Source organism: Phyllobates terribilis, unplaced genomic scaffold, assembly GCF_046119375.1.
Source record: "Phyllobates terribilis strain yellow unplaced genomic scaffold, ASM4611937v1 Scaffold_12__6_contigs__length_324123572, whole genome shotgun sequence".
Taxonomy (NCBI): Eukaryota; Metazoa; Chordata; class Amphibia; order Anura; family Dendrobatidae; genus Phyllobates; species Phyllobates terribilis.
The window spans coordinates 162,658,978-162,685,571 of record NW_027362772.1 but is presented as its reverse complement, the minus strand read 5'-3'; the positions used below and the strand labels follow the sequence as shown (position 1 = coordinate 162,685,571).

General features: G+C 41.5%; 1 protein-coding gene across 3 annotated transcripts in view; it reads right to left on the bottom strand.

Annotated features, from left to right (window-relative positions):
* The window catches only part of LOC141172355 (transcriptional enhancer factor TEF-1-like), an 82,646-nt gene that overhangs the window by 3,725 nt on the left and 52,327 nt on the right, over positions 1 to 26,594 (bottom strand). For all 3 annotated transcript variants that reach the window (XM_073656472.1, XM_073656474.1, XM_073656473.1), the window contains exons 3-11: positions 22,329 to 22,393; positions 19,329 to 19,391; positions 12,066 to 12,200; positions 7,182 to 7,240; positions 6,688 to 6,752; positions 3,513 to 3,640; positions 2,918 to 3,091; positions 876 to 1,016; positions 411 to 563 (exon numbers count right to left, since the gene is read on the bottom strand). In XM_073656472.1, the coding sequence (XP_073512573.1) occupies positions 411 to 563; positions 876 to 1,016; positions 2,918 to 3,091; positions 3,513 to 3,640; positions 6,688 to 6,752; positions 7,182 to 7,240; positions 12,066 to 12,200; positions 19,329 to 19,391; positions 22,329 to 22,393 (983 nt within the window). The remainder of the gene's footprint in view (positions 1 to 410; positions 564 to 875; positions 1,017 to 2,917; positions 3,092 to 3,512; positions 3,641 to 6,687; positions 6,753 to 7,181; positions 7,241 to 12,065; positions 12,201 to 19,328; positions 19,392 to 22,328; positions 22,394 to 26,594) is intronic.

Here is a 26,594-nt window from a genome sequence, read left to right as displayed (position 1 = left end):
AGGCTTAGTGTTCAAGTCTGCAGACTTATGAATCCCCACAGCGCATGGTGTGCGTATTATCAGGAATCTCTGGTTCTGGTGCCAGAAGAAGACGGGCGCGTGACCTCAAGTATGTAATTTGTATAAATGTGGTCACATGCCAACTAGACATGCCCAGCCTCACTCAATGCAAGTGTATTGAGCGAGATCGTACATGTCTAGTCGTAATGTGACCGGGAGCATGCAAATCACATACTTGTGATCACATGACCGCCCCGGCTCCAGGCAGTGGCCCTGGAGAATCCTGACAGCACACACTGTGCACTGTGACTATTTACAAGTCTGCAGTCACACAGAGTGACTGTAGACTTATGTGCCAAGCCTGGACAGCCCCTTTCAGAAGATACTCCACATCATGTTCCCCATTGTACCTGTAGTATAGTGAAGTTTTCTAGTACACTATTCATCATGTACTTTTCAGGAAGCTGCTTCAATTTGTGGATGAAGTTGATTAGATATTCACACATTGGCGAACGATGGATGCGATAAAGGAAACGCCCATTTTCAAACCGGGCATATTCTGTCTGTAGACCAAAGAGAACAAGCACACCCCAAATTATACTAGATGATAGACATTCTTAAAACATTATAAATGCCACATATCATTAATATGGCTGAAGATACTATCTCAGTACAAGTGTAACGGGCATTTGCAATGATCTCATTGACTGTGAAAGTAGCGCTCCTCATAGGGATGCTACAACATTCATTATGTGTTAATACACTTCTTTTTTGGAGTATGGGGGCAAGGTTCCTCCCCTACAATACTGGCTAAAGATGCAGCAAAATATGAGTGCTCCATACATAGACCAAGTACAAGTACCACCAATGCTCACCTCTACTTTCTCCACTACTTGTTTCCCAAAGGAGCACACTTTTGAGGAGCAGGTGATGGTCATGTTCTCTGGGCTTTCATACTGGCTACTGACACCATAGAAGACACCTGGCTCATCTTGAAGGCTAGTATTGAGGTCAGCCTGTCCAAAAACAAATTCATAGTCAACACAAGAGACGGCAACAATAAGGCAAATTTACTTCAGCAAATGTGCCAAAAGGTTGAAAAATCTAACAGGTGCAAATTTAAAAACTATCATTCACCAATCTTGGGCTGCCCTTTTTATTTAATAAAACAGTGGTCATCACTAGATTGGTAGGAGTAGCAGAAGTAGCCCTAATGTCCTTCAAAAGGACCCTGACTTTCTAGCACAGTGGTTCCCAAAGTTTCTTACCTTGAGAGCCACATTGAGGTCTAAAATATGGTCGCGAGCTGCATTCATTGCCTCTCCACCCCACCGTAATGTCACTCAAAGGTTCCCTATCACCATTTCCTCACAGAAAGGAACATGCTCTTCGGTGCATGGCTACTCACAAAAGTCATCATCTGGAGACCTTCTCTTCATAGCTGTTTGCTAGACTTGGTGCTACTGCACCCAACTGGCAGATGGCTGAAAGCCACACATCATGGTCCTCCAAGCCATAGGTTGGGGACTCTGTTCTAGCAAAGTCAGGCCCAAACTAGTGGGTTGTGGCATGCAGAGTAGGAACCAACAAATGTTCATGGCAGCTTTAGCAGTAAAAGAGTGAGATCTCTCCACTAATCCAGTGACGCCATGTACTTTCTTAAACGGTTACCGAACGGTAGCATTATTAGAGAGGTTACCTTGAGATGATCGGTAACATCTTAAGTACACAGCGGCAGCGGTGATGGATTAGTGGAAAGAGCGAGATTTTACTCTTGCACTGTGAGGGCAGCTGCAGAAGTTTGTAGGATCCTGTTCTGCCTGCTGGGATCCCACAACCTGGAAGTTCGGGACCAACTTTATTAGAAAGTCAGGCCCTTTTGGGGAACAATATGGCTACTACTGCAAGGATTTGGTACTGGATTATACACTATTAGAAAAAGCACCAATCTGGGGCTGCCTGTTCTATTAAATAAAAAGGGTAGACCTAGATTGATGATAGGTACTCCATAAAGGGTGGCAGTAGCTTCGGAAAATATTGTTTATCTGCAGATATAGGGTTAATCTGCAGGTAAATAGCATTACAGTGCTGCCCGGCTGCCTTACTGAAAGTGCGGCTCCCAGGAAAAAATTAACTTATTTCCTCCCAGGAGTTGCCGGCTTTCAGTCAGATTTTGTGCACGGAGCGGCTACAGTCACAACTCACACAACCGCTCACTATGTTGTGAGTAGTGGCTGTATGCACGCCCTGCTTTGATTGGCAGCTCACTCTGTACAAATGCGCTGCAGAGCTGGCTATCAAAAAGTGTCAGGGCATGATTGCAGTACAGTGAGAGGTGCTGTGAATGGTCACTGTGGCCGCTCAGTGCACTGCCCTATGACTGAAAGCTGGTGGCTCCATGGAAGAAATAAGTTCATTTCTCCCAGTACCCACACTTTCAGCCGGGCAACATTGAAATGCTACTAACCTGCAGAATAACCCCATATCTGCAGGTAAATTGTGTTTTCCAAGGTGACTGGTTCCTTGTAAGCATTGTAGACACTTTTTCACCCAAAAAAACATACTTTTAAGAGTGTGTACAAATAGGGGCCTGGATAAATAAAGTCCTCAAAAATGTGGTAAATGTATTAATGGTGTGCACCACAACTAAGGCGCAAAACAATAGGTATCTAACATGTCAACCAAGATGCTCAAACATCTATCACACTGTCATAAATTTCATGTTTTTATCTGTCTTTGTTGACTTTACACAACTTTCAATTTTAATCAACCAACATAAAAAAAACAATAATGAAGAACACCACAACTTGATTTTTTCAATTGAAACAAAAGTTACATAAAATTTTTACCAAATCCAAAATGCAAAACATCTCAAGTGCAAAAAAAAATTGCCTATGGATTCATTTGCCAATCTTACCCAGAACTTCACCAAAAAGAAGGCATTTGGTGGACCCTTCTCATAAAGTTCTTTAAGTCCTCCCTTCTTCTCCGGAAACTTGTCATAGATTTGACGTACATCCACCGACTCCAATAAAGAATCACTGTAGGAGGGGTTCGACTGGCTGATATGTACGTACAGATGTTTGTTATACTGTTGGGAGAATTCAAGGATACAAAGTGCAGTTAGTAGAAGTCACATCATTGTCCGATACACACAAAATCAACAACTTAATAAGCCGTGTACAGTATGTCAGGTTTTGGCCAATACTGTGACGCTAAAAAGTGATGACAAGCAACAATTTTACTGTAGAATTTTCAAATATAGACATTTGGAGAGCATTGAGAAAAGTTGGCATGGTCTCCAAATGAACCTATTAGATCCCATTGATTGTGTGAAACCAAAGAAAATAACGTAAATTTAGATTTCAAAATTGGTAAAAATCCAACAAATTTAAAGAGGTGTCTTCTTTCACTTAGGTTCGTGTCTTCGCGATGCCAATCTTAGTAAATGCGAACCTACTATTTTTCTTAGGTTCTACCCACCATCATTTCTACCTCTGTCTTATACTTACTGCATCAGGTTCCCCTTGTTGTTCCATAAAAGCCATAAATTCAACAAGGCGCAGTTTCGGTGTCCCGATAGAACGGCCCTGCCATGCGGGCCCTGTTGGGGAGAGGCTGGAGGGACTTACATTGTAACCTATAAAGGAGTGAAAAGGATTAAAAAAAAACGTGTAACCTAAACTATACACCTAAAAGTGTACTTGAATCTAAGACATAACATGGGCTTATATCTATACTATACAAAGCCAATGATGCTCCTAAAAGGATATCATTACCTGGCCTAGCGAGTACAATAGTCTGACGTCTGCTGACAGATGCGCGCAGCAGAATTATAAAGGAAATCTGTTTGTAAGCTAACCCCCCAAAACTGTATATATGGACATAAAGGTCTTTAAAATATAAATACATTGACACCTTTATATCTCTTAAATGTTGCTGCATTCCCAAGTAATTTGTGTTTTCATTGGCCTCTGCCTCCCAAGGCTGTTTCCCCGACTTTGGCCTGTGCATCCCAAGGTTATTTCCTCGACCTTGGTCTCTGTCTCCCAGGGTTGTTTCTCCGACCTTGGCATCTGCCTCCCAAGGTTGTTTCTCTGACCTTGGCCTCTGCCTCCCAAAGTTGTTTCCCTGATCTTGGCCACTGCCTCCCAAGGTTGTTTCCCTGATCTTGGCCTCTGCCTCCCAAGGTTGTAGCCCCGACCAGCACCAACCTCTTTAGCTTGATTGATAACTCACTGTCTGATTTCCTTCTCCGGAGTGAGTGAGCTATCAGTCAAGCTAAAGAGACTGGGTGGGGAAGCAACGTCGGGAGGCAGAAGCCATTTAAGTGCTCTGTCACACCCAGAGCACTTAGTGTTTTCATTCATTTTCAAGACACTAAGTGCTCAGAAATGAAGCAACAGATAGAAGATATAAAGGGGTTGATGGATTTAAATTTCAAATACATGCATTCCCATATATGTCGTTTAGGGCGAAGGTTGATCTTAATGACAGATTCCCTTTAAAGTTTCACTGTAAAAAATAATTTGAATCTAGGGCTCATCTGATAGGTGGGTCAATAAGCCACTGGTGAAGAAAAACTGTACAGCTTGACCTTTTTGATCAATTGATTTTTGACTGAAAATAGGGAGATGAGAGTTACATAATTACATAATTGTAGCAGAGATAAAAATATAGCTGAACTTAAAAGTAAATATAATTTGGGTTTACGGTCCAGATTTCAGACAAACATTGTAAAGCTATGCAATCTAACATAGCAAAATACATTGATGGGGGTTGTCCAGTAAACAAAATTACCAATAACTCAGCATAGGTTGAAAAAAATATATAGGCAACAATATTCACCTCACTGATGCCCACTGCTCCTGTTTCTACTTACTTGTCTCATCTCACACACAGATGTCACTTGGCCAATTACTGGTTGAGGAGTTTCTCAGTTGTTGTCAGTGGTTGGGAAAGCAGGCATTTCTAATGTTTAGAGATGGGACTATGAAGTAGAGACCAGCAAAGGAAACTGTCACGGGTGTGTCAGAGGTGACAGACAGTTGCCCTGCAGTTGGTGCAGGAGATCTCTACGTTTGGCATTACAGACATCTTCATAGAGGCTGGCTGTCTCTAGGACCCAGCGGCTACCTCTCTCTGGCTAATTAGCTCCCTGGCCTGAGTGTATAAATATCTGGTGTGTCTGAGAGGGAGGTGCCGGCGATATTCATTACTACTTGTGAGGCTTTAGCAAGAGCAGTACTTGTCTCTGGAGCTTGAGGCCGTGTGCGCATTTGGCTGGAGTCGTCTAAAGCTAAGCAATCCCCCCCTGTTTTTCTACCCTTGTTGTCTATAGAGTTTTGTGGAGATTGACTAGTGCTCATCTCCTTCCTTCCCTAGCCATAGCCATATGCCAGGGAAAGTCAGAGCGATGCACGCGTGCGGCGATTGGTGAAGAGCCAATATAGGGACGGTAGTTGAGACAGGGTGACACTAGACCAGACTAGAAGGTCTCCCCTCCCACTTTCCTTAGTGTCTGGGCTCCCTTTCCCTCTTCCCTCTGTGTTGCACTAAGTATTTCCCACACCCTGCGTGACAGAAACAATCAGCAATGTAACAGGAGCAGCAGAGAATCGGTAAGATGAAAACTATTACTTTTTTAACCTATTATGACCCCTTTGAAAAACAGTTTTTATCACCTGGCCAACTACCTTAAAGAAGCACTTTTGTCAAAGTTTTTATCCTCTTAATATATTGCAATCATCATATTATATAGCACTGTGTACTTACAATTGCTCATTTTGCCTTTAAACCCAGTTAATTCTTCTCTTTCCATCAGGTATATGATATTGGGTGATTATAAACTGACTAGCTGAATCCTTCTAAGCTCTATGTAGAAACAGGAAGTCTCTTTTCATTGCATGAGTCATCATTAGAACTACAAAACATCACTGCAAAGTCCCTGGCAGGGGGGAGAAGCAGAGCACCTGGGTCTGAAGTTAAATAGGGGGGTGGAGCTGGACTGCCAGGTACTTTGAAGTGATGTATAATTGTAGTTCTAATGATGACTCATGCCTGAAAGAGGAAGACTATTTTCGAAGCATGAGTAATCATTTGAACTACAATTCTACCTTACTGATAAGTCCCTGGCAGCCCATCTCCACCCCCAGCTCCTGATCCAGCTGCTCTGCTCCTCCCCCCTACCAGAGACTTTGCAGTGATGTAGAATTGTAGCTCTAATGATGACTCATGCACAGAAAAAAAGACTTCCTGTTTCTACATAGAGCTTAGAAGGATTCAGCTAGTCAGTTTATAATCATGAGATGTCATATACCTGATGGAAAAGAGACTAATTAGCTGGGTAGAAAGGCGAAATGAGCAATTGTAAGTATACAGTGTTATATGGAATGATGATTGCAATATATTAAGAGGATAAAACATTTGATGGGAGGAGTGCTTCTTTAAGGGGTTGTATGATATTAGAAGACAAAGTTGTGGGTTTTTTTTACTTGAGATTATGATGATGGCCAAACATCGAGCAACCCGAAAAATTGCCATGCACCAGTCTGGGTGTAAGATGCCCAAAAGAAAAAAAAAGATAAAAAACAAACAAAAATATTAAATTATATATTACAAAAGCATAACATTAAACAAAGTAATACACATAAAATATAAAAAAAATCTTATGAAACGGATTGGTACCTGGTACAGGAGGAGGGGGGGCAGCAGGCTGCAGGGGATATGGAGGCTGGGAAAACGGCTTAACGCTAAAGAAAATAATACAAATGATGAAATAAACATGAGTATATGAAGAAGGCGGAAACCAATTCACCTTTGACTCCTTTCTCCATGAAGCAATTCATGTGAAAGAAAGAAAAAAAGCGTGAACAAGAGACTATCGAAAGATACAGACTAGTTACATGAACGCTTACAGACGACAAGTGAGAAGTGACATATGGTGATCAGTTATAAAAAAAAAATTCTATAAGAGTTACTAGATGTGGTCATAAAAAGGCTCCAAGGACACATTACTCCTCCAATTCAGAAATAGGACGGTGTTGGAGAAGATTGCAAAGGGAAAGTCTAAGGATTGGTTGGCAACTTGACTTGTCCTTTGTATGTGCCAACAATGAGTTTGACTGAGAAAAGGTAAAGAAAAAAAGATTCAGAAACATGCAGAAAGGAGGAACACTTACTCCTGTGTTGGCCGGGGCTGGCCACCTCCTCCAGGCCAGAATTGGAAGAAGTCTGGAGACTGGAAAATAAAAATATTGTAAAGAAAATTAAAATATTTTTCCTATTCACATCTGATACAAATACATTCCCATCCTCAGATTTTCATCATCAGAATGGAGTTTGCATTGTCCTCATTCACCATACAGTGCTGGCCAAAAGTATTGGCACCCCTGTAATTCTGTCAGATAATACTCAGTTTCTTCCTGAAAATGATTGCAATCACAAATTCTTTGGTATTATTATCTTCATTTAATTTGTCTTCAATGAAAAAAACACAAAAAGAATTGTCCTAAAGCCAAATTGGATATAATTCCACACCAAACCTAAAAAAGGGGGTGGACAAAAGTATTGGCACCCTTTGAAAAATCATGTGATGCTTCTCTAATTCGTGTAATTAACAGCACCTGTAACTTACCTGTGGCACCTAACAGGTGTTGGCAATAACTAAATCACACTTGCAGCCAGTTAACATGGATTAAAGTTGACTCAACCTCTGTCCTGTGTCCTTGTGTGTACCACATTGAGCATGGAGAAAAGAAAGAAGACCAAAGAACTGTCTGAGGACTTGAGAAACCAAATTGTGAGGAAGCATGAGCAATCTCAAGGCTACAAGTCCTTCTCCAAAGACCTGAATGTTCCTGTGTCTTCCGTGCGCAGTGTCATCAAGAAGTTTAAAGCCCATGGCACTGTGGCTAACCTCCCTAGATGTGGACGGAAAAGAAAAATTGACGAGAGATTTCAACGCAAGATTGTGCGGATGGTGGATAAAGAACCTCGACTAACATCCAAACAAGTTCAAGCTGCCCTGCAGTCCGAGGGTACAACAGTGTCAACCCGTACTATCCGTCGACGTCTGAATGAAAAGGGACTGTATGGTAGGATACCCAGGAAGACCCCACTTCTTACCCGGAGACATAAAAAAGCCAGGCTGGAGTTTGCCAAAACTTACCTGAGAAAGCCTAAAACGTTTTGGAAGAATGTTCTCTGGTCAGATGAGACAAAAGTAGAGCTTTTTGGCAAAAAGCATCAACATAGAGTGTACAGGAAAAAAAAAAGAGGCATTCAAAGAAAAGAACACGGTCCCTATAGTCAAACATGGCGGAGGTTCCCTGATGTTTTGGGGTTGCTTTGCTGCCTCTTGCATTGGACTGCTTGACCTTGTGCATGGCATTATGAAGTCTGAAGACTACCAACAAATTTTGCAGCATAATGTAGGGCCCAGTGTGAGAAAGCTGGGTCTCCCTCAGAGGTCATGGGTCTTCCAGCAGGACAATGACCCAAAACACACTTCCAAAAGCACTATAAAATGGTTTGAGAGAAAGCACTGGAGTCCAGACCTGAATCCCATAGAACACCTGTGGAGAGATCTCAAAATGGCAGTTTGGAGAAGACACCCTTCAAATATCAGGGACCTGGAGCAGTTTGCCAAAGAAGAATGGTCTACAATTCCAGCAGAGCATTGTAAGAAACTCATTGATGGTTACCTGAAGCGGTTGTTCGCAGTTATTTTGGCTAAAGGTTGTGCAACCAAGTATTAGGCTGAGGGTGCCAATACTTTTGTCCGGCCCTTTTTTGGAGTTTTGTGTGAAATGATCAATGATTTGATTTTTGCTTCATTCCCTTTTGTGTTTTTTCCTTGCAAGCAAATTAAATGAAGAGAATAATACCAAAGAATTTGTGATTGCAATCATTTTCAGGAAGAAACTGAGTATTATCTGACAGAATTGCAGGGGTGCCAATACTTTTGGCCAGCACTGTATATGATGCAAGGTGAGTATGATCACAGGATGGATCCTCCTCTCCTGACTGCAGTAGGCATTAAGTTCCTCCTTGCATTTCCCCAAGCATCCAGTTCCTCCTTACAGTTCCCCAAGTATTAAGTTCCTCCTTGCATGTTCTCAGTCATCTTTGCACTTTCCCACTCATCCTTGTACTTCCTCAAGGATTAAGTTCATCCCTACACATCCCCATTCGTCCTTGCACTTTCTCACTCAGCCTCGAACGTCCACACTCAGCCTCGAACGTCCACACTCAGCCTCGAACGTCCACACTCAGCCTCGAACGTCCACACTCAGCCTCGAACGTCCACACTCAGCCTCGAACGTCCACACTCAGCCTCGAACGTCCACACTCAGCCTCGAACGTCCACACTCAGCCTCGAACGTCCACACTCAGCCTCGAACGTCCACACTCAGCCTCGAACGTCCACACTCAGCCTCGAACGTCCACACTCAGCCTCGAACGTCCACACTCATCCTTGCACTTCCCAACTCATCCTTACTCTTCCCCACGCATCCTTGAATGTCCCCATGCATCCTTGCACGTCACCACTCATCCTTGCACATCCCCACTCATCCTTGCACATCCCCACTCATTCTTGCATGTCCCCACTCATCTGTGTACTTCCCGCATATCCTTGCATGTTCCCACTCGTTCTTGCATGTCCCCACTCATCTTTCTACTTCCCACTCATCCTTGCATGTTCCCACTCATCCTTGCACATCCCCATTTATCCTTACATTTCCCCAAGGATTAAGTTCATCCTTGCACTACACCAAGATTTAAGTTCATCCTTGCACTACGCCAAGATTCAAGTTCATCCTCGCACTTCCCCACTCATGTTTGGCCTTCCATCATTTATTATAATTAGGTTCAGACTAAGCTTTTTCAGAGGAAGTAATTCTTGGAAATCCCTGTGCTTATAATTGTACACATAGGACATAAAATAAATGAAGTAAAATAAGTTATTTGTGACTGACTCCATAAGAAGTAGACCATAGAGGCTAGTGGTGGGCTCCAAAATCAGCTCCACATGGAATTGTCTTATTGCGTCACAGTCTAGGTCTACCGGGGAGAACTCCCTGGTAATCAGGTGGCTTGGTCCTCCCTTGGAGGCCATTTACTATTTGCCTCATACACAAACAAAAGTCTAAAGCAGCTATGTCTACCTGTCCTTCATAGGTTTTGAATGAATATGAATAGGTTGCATACTTATTAGAAGATTGGGGGCACTTTTGTGGAAATGGACACAGGGAAAGCGTGAAAGAGTGGATGGATTAGGAAAAGGGTTAGTCCTAATCCTTAGTTCCTCCTCACGGAGGGATTGAAGAGGGTGGCGTAGTCTTATAGTTAGATCTATAGGACTAAGATAGAAGGTCCACCTCTATACTTAGCTATCTCGTTAATGCCATAGACACCAAATCATGCAGCAGTGGTCATGCACCCTCATGCTGCTCCATTCCATTCCAACCTCAGTGAAGAAAAGAAGAGGCATTGGGACGCCTTTTCTAGTGATCGTAGGGGTCTCATCTGTGGGGTTCTCCAGTGATCAGACATATTGGGATGGTGCATTATGATGAGTTATTGGACTGCTAAGGGCCCATATATTGTTCTTACACAGGGGCCCTCTTCTGTCTATGTCCTCCAGTAATTTCATGCTTAGGAATTTCTGACTTTTAGCCAATGTCCTCAACCTTAAATGTTGACTAAAAAGGAATTGCAAAGTCTGTAACATACAGTAGCTTTAGGGGGCAAATGAAAATCTAGTCAAAACTGGGTTTTACACTGAAGCGCACACTGTTAAAGAAAGCAGATTTGCGAGACAGTGGCTCGATGGCTTCCCAATGCATCGCAATGCAATAATATGGAGTAGTTGTCCAACCAATAGGTTCAATGTGTGAAAACTAAGTTGATGAATTACTCATAACTTTCATTTTCGAATTTAGTAAAAATTCCCATCTCCTCAGCCACAGCCTTGAGATCAGAGACCAAAATTTGGCAGAGTATATTAGAAAACATAAATGGTACACAAAATTGAAAATTCCCTTTACAGAGGACCTTTTGACAAAATCATGGGACTTTTTAACATTGTGTAAATTAGGCTTCTCCTGAATCAGGGTTTATATTTTTTTTGTTCCTGAACCTCTCAGGTTTTGAGATTTGGCCCCTTCTTTCTTGTATATATATGTTGTCTTTCTAAAAAAATTGGGTATGGTCCCCAAAAATACACCCACAAAGACGTTTTGAAGACTATGTCCAATTGACTAACAAAACAAGATTGACATATAGAGAAGAAGGGGTGATATCTCCAGAATGGAGAGGCGCAGAAACGGAAGAAAACAAATGCCAGATTCAGGAGAACAGCGCATTATCACAATGCAAATATATATATATAAATATGTATATATATATGTATATATAAAAATTCACATGGCAAGTGACAGGTCCTCTATAAATGGAATTTGTCATATCGGATAATGCTATTAACCTGCTAATATAGGGTTAAACTACAGGTTAACAGTGTCATAAAGGTGCATGGTTCCCGTACTGAAAGTGCGGCACCCAGGAGAAAATGAACTTTATTCCTTCCGGGAGCCGCCGGTTTTCAGTCATGCCGGTGAGGCTTCAGACACCGCTCACAGCACTGAGAGCAGCAGCTTTAAGCACACCCCAGTACTGACTGACAGCCGGCTCTGTACTGTTGCACTGCAGAGCTGACTGTCTGTCAGTACTGGGGTGTGCTTAAAGACGCCGCTCTCAGTGCTGCGAGCAGTGACTGAAGCCTCGCCGGCATGACTGAAAGCCGGCGGCTCCCGGGAGGAATAAAGTTCATTTTCTCCTGGGTGCCACACTTTCAGTACGGGAACCATGCACCTTTATAACACTATTAACCTGTAGTTTAACCCTATATCTGCAGGTTAATAGCATCACTCAGGTTCCCTTTAAGCATGCCTGTCTCAACAGTCCGCTTTTAATGCCAACTGGTTGGTTACATCAGGGAAACTTCCAGTAACAGAAGCAAAAACCTCAATAATAGTTACAAATAACTAGAATATAACACTTACCCCTGCATTGGGGGGGAATGAGGTCTGTGATATACTGGGCACCCCCAGTTTATTCTGAATGGCTGTCGCAGATATAAGTTGTGCTGAAGACATTGCTGCCATACTCTGCAGAGCTTTATCTTTTGCTACCTGATCCTGCAACGTGAGCACAAAGACAACATAAACTACATGATAGCAAACCCTACATATCCAGTAGAGATCATTAAAAAAAATACTTTACATACATAGTTATTTTGAGAAAACCAATATATTTTCCAAAGACATAAATTAAATCTAAAGTCTTTGAAGAAGCTGGAAACTAGATTTATCCTCCACGCTTTACGCTGCAGCTCAGCGTGTTCCAATGTACGGCTTTGTATCAGCACATGGAAAAATTATTATATTAGATATTAAATTAATAAAAAAAAAATCCTTCAAAAATGTTGTATTAAATTGCTATATTGTACAGTATCTACACGGTCAGGATGGTAATGTCTAAATTTGCCAAATTTCTTTTTTTTTTATGTGGTTTATTCAAAAATATTCTCACTTCCTGTTCCGGAATATTCATTCAACCACACGACTCCTGTCTAGAATTTTTTTTTCCATATTCTGTTCAGAAATTCTCATTTGAAAAAAAGGAAAGAAAAATAAAAAATGGTGCTATAACAATTAGCTGATCACAGAGATCAACAGTGATTTGTAAGGGATATTGGCAAAAAGTGTTCAATTTCCCCACAGTGCACCCACAGGAGAACAGAAGCATAGCATGATGCCTATTAAAATGACTACACAAAGGTGCCAGCTAGTCCAGAGTGCTAGAGATGCTCTTTAGATGAGGACTAGTGATGAGCGAGCATGTTCTGTTAACCCTTTTGGCGAGCATGCTCGGGTGCTCGCCGAGTATCTTCAGCGTGCTCGGGTGTTATGTTTGTATCACTCAGTGCGCATGATTTGTGACTGTTTGACAGCTTTATTACATGTGAGGAATGCCTAAGAAATAGGCATTCCTCACATGTATTAAAGCTGTCGCAAATCATGCACACTGGTGTGACTCAAACATAACACCCGAACACGCTGAAGATATTCGGCGAGCACCCGAGCATGCTCGCCAAAAGGGTTAACAGAACATGCTCGCTCATCAATAATGAGGACCCTTCATATAAGGAGTGCCCCCTCTATTAATTCAGAATTCTTAATAGGATATTAGGAATTAATGCTACAAAATATTTACAAATACTTCATATTGTCTATAGAGAATTCATATTATGAAGCAATTAATCAATTTTTGGCAAATGTTTCACTTCTATGGTGACCTTTAGCAAACTTTTTGCAGTTTTTTTTTACCCTTGATCAGGTGATTTAGTGGAAACAATGTGTATTTTATGAAATATGTGCTCTTGGTTTCTTACAACTTTTCTTTCTACCGGTTTTCTTATATTAATGACTTAGTTTTACGTCAATCAGTAGGAGGTTTCCTTCAGGCAGATGCTCGGAGGACTAATATTTTTCAAGTTGACAAGGAGGAAGAACAGAAGGTAAAAAATAAAAACACCACCTCTTAAAACAATATACTTTGCTGTCTGTGAGTTCAGCCGAGGGTAAAATGATCAAAGCTCTAGAAATTTATTTCTTTTTCTTTCACATCGATGCAAAATATACATTCATTTTGCATCCCCAATGGAAGGGTATGGACAGCATGTAACACACAAGCGCAACAAGAGATAAACCAGAAGGTAGGAATATGTAAGACATGCAACTTTCTATAACAGCAGCAAAATCATCCAAACATATAAAGCATGAAAGGGTCAATTATAGGAGATCAAATCCAATAATTACATAAGGACAGGCTTCCAAGACAAGTCATGGTGGCATACAATAAATGTAACATTCAGCTAACAATAGTTGTAGAAGAAGAACTAGTCCGTGTGATGGTGGCACCATCTACCAGACTCTCTAAAGGCTGTTGGTTGGATGATTTGGATACGAGAAGGCTTGGCTCTTGTGTCACCATCTAACAGACTCTCTAAAGGCTGTTGGTTGGATGATTTGGATACGAGAAGGCTTGGCTCTTGTGTCACCATCTAACAGACTCTCTAAAGGCTGTTGGTTGGATGATTTGGATACGAGAAGACTTAGCTCTTGGGGCTTCCATGATGGAGCCTTTGTCAGACTCCTTTGACATGGATTATCCCAGCGCCGATCCAGATACATATTAGACTTTGGCCGATTCTGCAAGTATTGGCGGGTCCGGCTGGCTTTAGTCTAATGTGTATGTTATAGGTCACGTAACAAGATCAAGTTTTTCACGTTCATGTCTTCTGACGTCAAGAACTTGAAAGTTAAATTGTGCCTTTCCTTTTCTATTATGGAAAAGTTTCACCAGTGAGTGGCACTGACATACATCTAGTGAGGCTACCAATAGATGTCTTTTTAACCACAAATGGTCCACTGTAGTTCTTGATACCTCAACATATCAGTTGACATAATTAATCAAGTTATGTATCATCTAAGCTGAAAAGGAATCTATCACTCATATTATTTTTAATAATTAAAACCTGATGCATTGTGTTTTTTTGTTTTTTATTCTAATTTATTTAAATTATTAAGTTGATGGCCATCTTGCCTGAGCTTCTGTTAAGAGCATTTACAGCAGCAACATAGCAACATAGATCATAGACATCAATTGTCTGGAAATACTCATTGACATCTAAGAGAGAGTGTGTTTGACATGCTCCGTCACCTGTGCCGAGGTCACTGTGCAGGGAAGAGGAGAGATGTGACATCAGCTATTGTGAATGGTGGATCCTGTGCTATCGAATATTTAGGAGTTACATTTATGAGCAGCACGGTGGCTCAGTGGTTAGCACTGCAGCCTTGCAGCGCTGGGGTCCTGGGTTCATATCCCACCAAGGACAACATCTGCAAGGAGTTTGTATGTTCTCCCTGTGTTTGTGTGGGTTTCCTCCAGGTTCTCTGGTTTCCTCCCACACTCCAAAGACATACTGATAGGGAATGTAGATTGTGAGCCCCAATGGGGACAGTGGATCTAATGTCTTTAAAGCGCTGTGGAATTAATTGCGCTATATAATTGAGTAAAATAAAAATAAAAAATTGTAATCCTGTCTATGATGATAGCTGATCCTGCTCCTCCTCTTCACAAAGACGTTTGACTGAAGGCTGCCTTATGAAAAACTTTGATTCTGTTCATTGAATAAGTGACAAATGTATGATCTCGGGGGGTGCTCACTGCTCCAGCTAATGTCAGAGGAACTAACGCAAGTGCTTAGCTATCTCCTGTAGTCCTATAGACATTGAATGGATTGATATTGTGCATATGTGACCACAATTCAGTTTTTATCTCCTATGGAATGGGGCTCGAGACCCCATTCAAATAATTGTGGGGGTGACAGCTATGGGAAACCCAGCCATCATACATTTATATATGGATAGGTGGTAAATGCTGTGTGTGGTCCAAATGCTCAAGAGAGTTCATTACTCAACTTACAAGTCTACCCATTCAAGAACGCGAGCAACAGTGTAAAGTGATAAGTGGAACAGATTTTGTCCTTGGTCCAAACATTGAGTGTTTGGAATGGTAGAAAAATCCAAATGGAGCCTTAGTATTCATTAAAAGTGGTCAAATTAGGGATTTACTCAAAAGTTCAAACAAAAAGTCAAGTCTTGCACTTTTTCCCATAAGACCAACACACATGAAGTAGACAAATTTTTTTCACATTGACCAAATAAATGGGAAGATTAAGAGATTATTATATTATAAAACACCAACTTACCATGTTCATAGCCTGGACGCAAAGAGATTGTCATCCAGAGCGGAGAACAGGAAAGTTGCAATCCACAAGGAGGGATGAGGGGGCATTGGTTGGAATGAAGAAGGGCGGGGGTGGGGACCAAAAGGGAAAGGGATATATACAGAAAAAGGAAAACAATAGGAAGAGGGAGGAAAGGTGAATCAAACAATAATACATGTGATTCAATGAACAACTGGATGGTTACAATTGTTGAGAATGCATGATCATGGAGGGAGACAACAGGCAGCTATGTGGTGGTTAGAGATGGAAGAAAATAGGTTTATTTATGTCACTGGTGGATATGGAGATGCAGATGGAGTAAATGTTATGGATGTTATGGATGGATCACAATGTTGGACACAAACAGGCAAAGTCAACATTAATGCATGAGGGTGATGCAAACCGGCCGTTAACGAACAAGGAAGTGATGCTCGCTGATGCCACATGATCAAGTCAAGATAATGCCAAGCAAAGCAATACCGGGGTCTCAGATCAGAGTCCGTAATGTAGCACAGACATTTTATAGCAGGGCAAAATAAAGGGAACATTGATATTGAGAAAAGCCCAATGATGCTGCCCCTACTACAACGCTTTTACTGAACCTCTCCTGCTGGGCTGAGAAGATCATTTGCTGCTCTCACAATAATCTCAGTTCTAAATGTTCTCGAAAACTTTTTATCACCCCAAATCCACTGGATTATTTCAACATTAGCCAAGCATGTTTTGTCTTTCGAAACTAGTGCCCTACCTCTTCATAGTCTAACACAAGCTTTTCCAACATGGTCATGTCTCTGGACACCGGTCATACTGAAGCGATAGCTTCACACTGAAGGCTGGAGCATTGATGAAGAGGAATACTGTTAGTCACTCTTCAGCCTCATGGCACAGGGCATGGTAGTGAGGTTTGGGTTCACATCTGTGCTAATTTTTGTGTTCCAAGAATAGAACAAAAATAATAAGGAAATTGCTGTATCCCGTGAAGGACACCAACCGTGCCCAACAGATCAATTGATTTATAATGGTTGTTGTCAACTTTCCATCATAGTCTTCATCATTTATTAGAAAAAAATAAGGCAGTGTTCGGTTACTTTTCAGATTTTTAGATGGAATTTGTGACTTAGACTTAGGCTCCTAATGGATCCTACAAGCAGATATGAATCTATCCTAACATAGATCAGCTCAATAAGAACACTGAATATTTCAAATTTCCCAAGAATGAGCCTCTTACTATCATTTTATTGAAAAAAAATGGTTCAGTCTGCATTTTTTTCAACTTTCTTGATGGAATCTGTAAGTGATCCACCTAAAGGAGCCTCCTAGCAGATGTGGGTCTACTCCAACTTAGATTGACCCAAAAATGATGTGTATATTGAACATCTTCAAACTTCCCAAGAATGAGCCTCATTTGCTAACTTTAAAGTATAGATTAAACATATAAGAGAAGAATTTTCATCAAGAACTTTTTTTAATCTGATAATTTTTTATTGAGATTTTTATCTTTTTAATAATAAAGCACACCCCCATACACATTAGATAGTGGCCGGCCATACAATGCTTTGGCCGATCGTTTGGCCGACAGCCATCTTGACTGTCTCTCCCACACACAGCAGCGCTCATTTGGCTTCTGTGTTTTCTATTTTCTGTCGGCAAACATCTCTTAACCTAGGGAGACCAAAAGCGATTGGCAGTCTGAAATTGGACATGCGCCATCGTCATTTTCCGCCCACAGTCAGTTGACCAGCACCTCCATACACAATAGAGTGTCAGCTCAACTTGTTGATATCAATGGGTGCACCCGACATTAGTCTGATGGGTATGGAGGGCTTAAGAGGAACTTTTCTACTCGGAGATAGAATTAAAGGCTGAAAATCAGATCAGAATATTCAAAAGGGTCCATCAGTTTTGTCTAAGATAGGAAAAATTAAAGACCAAGTATGATATTAACACATAAGGACACATAATCAGCTGAAATGTATTGCGGCGCAGAGAGCTGCAGGATCTCCGCACTGCAATACACGCTGCCGACCAATCAGAGGATGGCAGCTGACGTCAGCGTGCAAATCACTGGCGGCACAAGGCAGTGATGTCATGCATTGCCCGTTGCTTGCACGCTGAAATCAGCTACCGGCTTCTATGCTGACCGTGGAAGGGGACAAGGCACATTATGGGAGTGGGGAAAGGTGAGTAGAATCATTTATTTTTGTTATTTTTGATGGAGAAGAGGCACAGAACAGGGACATTATTACTGGAAGAAGCCCAGAATGGGGCACATTATACCAGAATGGGGGAAATATGTTACCGGAAGGGGATCTGGATGGAGATATTATTACAGGAAGAAGCTAGGATGAGGGACATTATAACGGGTAAGGGCACATAATGGGGGACATTATTACAGGAAAGGGCCAGGATGAAGGACGTTATTGTGGGAAAGGGGCACAGGATGGGAGACATTATTACAGGAAGGGGCCAGGATGAGGGACATTATTATGGGAAAGGGGCACAGGATGAGGGACATTAATACAGGAAGGGGCACAGGATGGGAGACATTATTACAGGAAAGGGGCACAGGATGGGGGCCATTATTACGGGAAAGGGGCACAGGATGGTGGACATTAATACAGGAAGGGGCCAGGAGTGGGGACATTATTACAGGATGAGGGACATTGTTACATGAGAGGGCAAACACATATGTATTCACAGGATCTAGAACGCTACAAGGGCCCATACATCTGGCGAACAGGCAGGTGGGGTTCCAGGTCCAAATTTTGCACCGTGGCCCATTGGACTTTAGTTATGCCACTGCATAAAACCATCAGTTTACACATGTGATACTACACATCCAAGATTATATAAAATCAACTTGTAGTTTCTGTTAATTTCTTTCTCTGAAGGATTACCCACCCACCGCCTGAAGCATCTCCGATAATGAACCTTGACCTAAAGCCTTCTTAGATAAGTCCAGAAGCTTTCACAGCCAAGAATATTATAGGTAACTATTCTATGTAAAGATTGTTAGATTGGCAAAAGCTCAATTTAAATACTGTCGGACTGGGAACGATCACAAAAAAGTTAGACAAAACAATCATTGACTGTTTTACATTAATATTTGGAACTATCAAAATGATGATGATGTGGTTGGTCGTGGTCTTCCAAAAGAAAATTCAATTCATCCTACAGATGTTTGTATAATTATCGGTTGAACCAACTTCAACTAACTTCTTGTAAGTAACTCATCATTCATTCTCTGCATAATGTAAAATCGAATGTATATGCAACTTCTGTAAAGGGCCCCCTTGATCCATTCCTGCCAAATGGCAATAGCAAACATGCACGTGACCTGTCGAGAGCATAAGCCGACTTATATATGTATATATAAAGCGGGCAAGTCAGGGAGCCAGCCTTGGTGTCATGAAGCAGGCGGAAGAAGAGATGCTAAAGCCAGCAGATATGGGGAGCAGGTGCCTTTACTTACCTTGAGCTTGGACTGGATCTCTCGCGACTTCCTCCTTGCTAGGACTTGTATATGACTTGACACCTAAAAAATAATATATATATGACTATAAAACATTAAAGAGTGAATAAAATACATGTCAATATTTGATTTGAGATTTACAGCAGATATGAATGTGCATATCCACTACTGTCCCCTAGGTGGCGCTGCAAGAGCAGCTTTAGCATAAACAGTAGTGGACGCTTTAAATTCCTAGGTTGACTTTCGATAACACATATGCTGGTTGTCAGATGGGTGCACTGTGTTTGATTTTATTTATTTTTTTCGTATCCCTTGATGTTATTGGAGAACGTTACTTTAGTATCGGAAGATCTGGTTTTCACTTGACTTTCTATCAGACAATCCAGCCGATTCATTATAAAGAGTGGGGTCAAATATCCCAATACTCTTCCAAAGCATTGAATTGGACAGTAATCCGATGTTGTCCCCCCTTTCAATCAATTTGGGTCACTTTAAATTCTGCCATAACGTTGAAGTAAAACACATGGCATGACGCGAGTGATGATACATATTACTCACTGATGAGCACCTGCAATGATTCAGACCCATGAATAAGAAGAACTTCCTACATAGCAGAATGACCTACCATCCCACCAATGACAGACATGCCGAAAGATGGATTTCAAGAGTGTGTCGTCACTCAACACTAGCGTGCTGACTGGGGACCATTAGGAAAAATTATGCACAATGTAATAAGTCCCGGGAAGTTCATGTCCTTCCAGTTGGCCTAAAGGACCTTTACCCAGAGCAATGATCATCAGACTGACCATTACCCAGTGTGAACATTCCCAGTGTTAAAATGACAAAAGGAAAAACAATCGCTTGTCGTTGATTGCATCTTTCACGTGGATAGAAAAATTATTGTTAGACCAATAAATGAGGGAATTGTTGCAGACAATAAATAAAAACGTATGAAAAGTGGAAAAGTCACATTAAGGGCGCAGTCAGACAGCCATATAAATCGGACTGAGATAGGAACGCAAAGGACGGACTGGCCGGTGGCTCTACCCACCTGAGCGTGAAAGCTGCATAGGAATATATGAAGCTGACATGCTCAGGTGGGAAGAGCTGCCGGCCAGTCCATGCACTGCGTTCCGATCTCATCTAACTTCGCCCTAATGGTGTTTCTTACAGATGAGTGATGATGGACTTCCATTATCATTGATTGGTGCTCCTTTTGGGAAATTTATCTTCCTGGAGAAAAAGAACCTAAAGCTGATCATACATATTAGATAGCTGTCTGCCCGAACAATCGTTTATCCTACAGCCCTCGCTGCCGGCTCCTCTGGTCACTTCTGGTGTGAGACTCCTCTGGAAGTGGCTTATCTCCCTGTCAAACTAAAGGATCAGCCGCTAAAATTCAACTAGCCAGATCCTTCTACCCCCCCAACCGAAGAGAGTTGGGAGGCACACCCATACACATTAGATTGTCAACCAATCCCACCAAAATTGGTTTGTTCAGCCAACTCTTTCTGATGTGTATGGGACCTTACTATTAAAAAAATAATAATATACTTCTAAGGGTATGTGCACACAATGTCTTTTTCAGGCGGATCCTGCTCCGAAAACCACCTGAAAAAGCACTAACTAAATTTTCAAAAGAATGAACATATTCAGTTGTGTGTGAAACAGTCTCACTGTTCATATGTTCAATCTTTTGCGAGTAAAATAATTCTAGAGTGGATAAAAAGAACCCGAAAGTTGGTCATATTTATTAACAAGCTGTCGGACAAAGAATCGTTCAGCCAAGAACCATCTCTCCCGGCTCATCTGAGTGCTTCTGCTCCTTTGGAAATGGCTTATCCTATCAAACAAAAGGATCAGCTGCTGAAATTTAACCAGCAGGATCCATCTTCTTCCCCAACAGATGATCAGAGTTGGGAGACCCCCATATACATTAAATTGTCAGCCGATCCCGCCAATATCGATGGGTTCAGCAGACTTTTCCCCATGTGTGTGGGCTTTACTATTAAAAAAACATAGTACTTTTAAGGGTATGTGCACTCTCGTTGTTGAATGACATTAAAAAAAACGCCCGGAAGACAACAGTAAAAAAGACGCCACAAAAACATTGCAAAAATGCTCAATAAAAATGTCAGGGGTCAAAAATGTCTAAAAAACACTAAACCAGATCAACACATTGGACAAAAAAACACCAGCATTTCCTGAAGCCTCTTCCTTTTGAAAAACAGAGAATTTACCCACCTTAATGTGTGAACATACTCCAAAGTAGGTTAAAGAGAGTCTGTCAGGACAGAATGAGTGTTCGAACCAAGTACAGACGCTCGTTGCACCCTTAGCATGCCCAAACAATTAGGTGCACCTTCCCATCTGCTTGTTTCCTCTATCTCCTCCCTCCTCTGGCTCTTTAAAGCCAGAGCTTTCAATCAAAATAGAGGGAGGCCGATATAGAGGGAAAATAAGCAAGTGCACTGAACTGTTTGGCCACACCAAGGGTACACCGAGCACTTGTGCTTGGTTTGAACAGTCATTCTTTGCTGATAGGGTTCCTTTAAATACTTGTGGCTGGAAATACTTTGCAAAGTATGGAAGATGGCCATAGACACTACAACTTTTTGGCGGTTCACATTTTGGTCATATCTAGCTAATTAATGCATAAATGATATTAAACTAGATGTTTTTTTAAGACACCACCTTTATCAATCAATCTCCATAGGTTCGGCCTCCAAAGCTCCAGCCTAACCACAGACGTTACCAGGGAGGGATCGGGTTGGCTATGTTCTTCTGTATGTGGTATTACAAAGGGTTGATTTTACAAGGAACGCCCAGATCTTTATTAGGATGGACAATGCTCTATAATGTCCTAATACAGCATATGGGAATGTGTTGTCTCATTAGGACGACCCCTATAACCGATGTCCAAACCCTCTTTTAGATGGGGCAACCATTACCCTTATAGCCAACCATATGAATTGTATTCTTTGACCCTTCTTTCCTCACCTGCTTTCTTGTGCGCGTCTTTCCCGTTCGAAGTTTTATATATCTGGCTATTAATTCATTTCGACCTGCAAATAAAAAGAGGGGGGGAAGGGACAGTTAAAAAAAAAATTTAATTTATTTATACAATTATATTATACAAATTAAAACTAAAATGTAGAGCATACTATAAAAAAAATAAGAAAATGCAAAAATATAATAAAAATAAAACATTTTAAAAACTAACAATAAAACTTGTTTCTTTAAAATTATTGAAAGCCCAAGTGCTGATAAAAATGTAGCATGCCTGACAAAAATTGCACCAGGATGCAGTATATCACAACCCCCAAACCTGCGAGCAAGAATGCCCTACAAGAGTCAGGTACATGAGCCCTAAACAAAGGTGGACTATTCTCAGGCACCGGCCTGGTTACCAATCAATTATTCCCAAGCTTTGGGGGGTTTTTTTAGACTTATGAACCCCTCTACTGAACGTGTGAAACATATAAACTAAGATGGGTGGAGTTGAGCTTGAGAAGACCCTAACAATATCTTGAATGCAATTAAGTTGGTATGGAAAAAAGGAATGAAAAAGCTCTTCATTAAAGTTTAGCGTAATAATGTATAACTGACAGGTCAATACAATGGGGCATCCTCTATATCTAGAGGCAAGAAGGCTTAATCATAACCACAGACGTAGATTCTTTACTGTAAGAGCAGTGACATTATAGATTCTTTACTGTAAAAGCAGTGAGATTATAGATTATTTGCTGTAAGAGCATTGAGATTTTGGAACTGTCTTCCACATGGCATTGCAATGTTTGATTCACTACAAAAGTACAAGAAGGGCCTAGATGACCTACTTAATAATTATGTTATTAAGGTACTAGATTCTGTGATAGGACATTGATCCAGGGAACGAGTCTGATTGCCGTATGTGGGTTGGGAAGTATTTTCTTCCCCTAATATGGTGCAATTAGTGTCCGCCCCATGCGGTTTTTGCTTTCCTCTGGATCAACATGTTAGGCTATAGGTTGAACTCAATGGACTACCTTCAGCCTTAAAAACTATGAAACTTCTGTCAACAAAAGAAACAAAGAGCTAGTTTATATGAGCTTGCACAGAAGCATATAAAATATTACGCACCCTCTCCAGAAGACCACCTATTTGAGAAGACCAGATTGCTGTTCCACCACTTTTCTTGAGTAGACCACTCCTGTAGAAGACCGCATTTGGATGCACTTTTGGGTGGTCGCCTCAAAGAGGTTTTACTGCCAGGGGCATAACTATAAAAGGTGAAGGGTTGCAATTGCACCCGGGCTCTGGAGCCTAAGAGAGCCCAAAAGGTCCCTTTGGCCTATATGAAATGCCTATTATTGTTATTATTACACAACTGTGATAATTGGAGGCTCTGTTGGACCTTTTGCATTGGGGCCCAAAAGCTTCAAGTTCTGTGGCTAACTTTGCATCCAAAACCACGAATATTTAGCACAGGTATCATTTATTCTGAACAGCAGTTTTGGACATATTGACCCTCATTGGCACGTTGGCTCAGTGGTTAGCACTGTAGCCTTACAGCGTTGGTGTCTTGAGTTAAAATCCCACCAAGGACAACATCTGCAAGGAGTCTGTATGTTCTCCCCATGTTTGCGTTGACTTCCTCTGGTCTCCTCCCTCACTCCAAAGACATACTCATAGGGAATTTAGATTGTGAGCCCCAATGGGTACAGTGATGATGATGTCTGTAAGATGGTGCTAAGCATAAAAAATCAGTTCAAGATAGGGAAACCTATGGAGAATACGATGTGGCTGGTATGAATTTATCATATAATACTATTTTAATATAAAATATGCAAGTTATATAAAATTAGAAAACTAGTTAAAAAACCCAAACATTTTTGGATTATTTTTTTTAGTAATTTAACTTTTATTTCTATTTTTTTATATTTATTTATATTTTTTAGATTTGGTCTTTTTTATTTTTGTTGTATTTGGGTGGAAGCAGGCCAGTCCTGTAATTTCTTTTTCTTTTTTTTTCATGGGAGAGAAATAATAAGTGGGAAACCAGATCTTTAAAAGAAATGGTTGAGTGATCGCTAAACAGCTGAAGAGCATTTCACTCTGTAGGGACCTTTTTTTCTCCATTTGTTAAGTTAATGCAGCGGCCACTTACTGCCCTATGGATACATTCAATTGTTGGGTCAGAGAAGTGGCTTGTTTTGAAAACACCTTCCCTCCCCAGCCTTGGGGGGAAGATAAGGGTTCCTGGGTCTTCAGTATCTTTTGTTAGGTGGCAGGGAGGAGACGTCATGCTCATGGCTGTAGGCTATATGGGTGGAGGTGGCTACACCTGGGGTGCCTTACTGAAAGTAATGTGATGTGAGCTCTGACAGCAGGCAATTGTACAAGATGGTAAATAAATGACCTACAGTGTTCCCATCCAAACAGGTAAAAACGAGTATATAAAAACACGTAATTGACGATGAAGCTCAACAGTAAATTGCTTTTCTACTCAATGGCTATGAGTTAGATGATGAATGCTCTTGATGGATCAAAGAAACAAAGTTGAAACCCATTGTACATCCAAGGGTCAGAATAGATGGTTGATAATCTCAAAAAAACACAGCTAAGTTATCTTTTCTTCCAACATCCAGCCTATAACCTGATCATGCACAACATTAGTAAACGGGGTTGGACTGGCCCATCAGAGAACCGGAGAATCCTCCGGTGGGCCCTGGTTTCTCCTTCAGAAGAGTTCATAGTACAAACCTTGAAACTGCTATGAGGCTCTTGAGTGGGGGAGAAAGGAGAGCCCTCAGAATCAAATCTTCTGGTGGTGGGCCCAATGTTCTTCAGTCTGACACTGTTAGTAAACATTAATGGGCTCATATACAAGTACAGCTCTCGGCCAACTCTCACAGTCCCATAGAGAATAAATGGAGTGAAGGTGAGGATGTTAAGGTCCTCAAACAAAGTAGATTAATGTCAATGAACCTGCCGTTATCGAAAGGATCGGCCAACAATTTAATGTGTATGGGTGCACCAGCCTACTGATGGTTGGGGGAAATGTTGTTCGCGCATGTCTGGTTTCGAACTGATGACACTGTTCTCCCTGAGATAAGTGGTAGGCAAATGTGTCAGTCGGTGACTTTTTTATAGAGAACACTGGAGCGCTCCTGTGGACGGGAGTGTTGACTGAGATGGATGTCGGCTGAACGATCGGCTGACAGGACTTTGCAGAACCCCATTCTTGAGAAGACTGGGATCAGTAAGTCAGCCCATATCTTATCAATAGGGGTTAACGTAAAAGTTTACTATAGCCTTTTGGACATTTTAATTGATCCTACACATTATGTTGTAGGGAAAAAGCAGGTTTCATCTGAGAGATCCCATAGTTGGGTATTAAATGATGGTTCGATCAATCGTTCGACCGGCGGCTATCTTGCCCTACTTCCCCATACACAGGAGCCAAGTTCTAGTGTGTTCTCTATGAGTAAGTCGGCGCCAGACATCTCTGGTAGCACCTTATTTCTTAGGGATCGGCAGTCGAAAACTGAACATGCCGAATCCTTAACTCCCCAGGCAATAATTTATTGGGGGGCACCCATATTCATTAGACTGTCAATCGACACTGGGTGGTTCAGCCTACATTGGTCTAATGTGTATCGGGGCCTAAGAGTGCCAATACATGTTGGATGAATGCAAGCTCGGACTGGCCCATAGGGGAACAGGTGAATCCCCGGTGGGTCTCTGTGCACGAGTAAGCCTCTAATTCCCCATCAAGCAGTAGACTTGATTCACTATGTACAAACAAAAGCAGCATCTCATTCATTCAACAGACTACCTAGCTTATTATTTTATAGAAGCGGAGGTAAATTTGTGAAAGAGGGTAATGTAATATTTGGATGCAGCTGAAAAGTGGGCGCCCAGAGTCAATGAATGAAAGGCAACACAACACGCCAGTTTTGGCAGGATATCTAGGCCACCTAATGTGTATGGAAGTGTCCAGGCTATGTTGGATTCTAACATGCCCAACTCTTTGTTCCCATAGGAGATAAATTGGGTAGAATAGTTGTCAGGCCAAACGCTTGTTCCCCAGCTATCTTGTGTTGGCCATACACATAAGATAACTATCGGCTGAACACAGCTATCTCTACAAACAACCCATACACATAGCCTTCATGTTGCCCAAACATCCATCATTAAGAGAGAAAGGAGACACCTTCTAATCGATGTCTCTGACAGCATCTTATCTCCCCTGAAAAAAAAGGATCGAACAATGAAAATTCA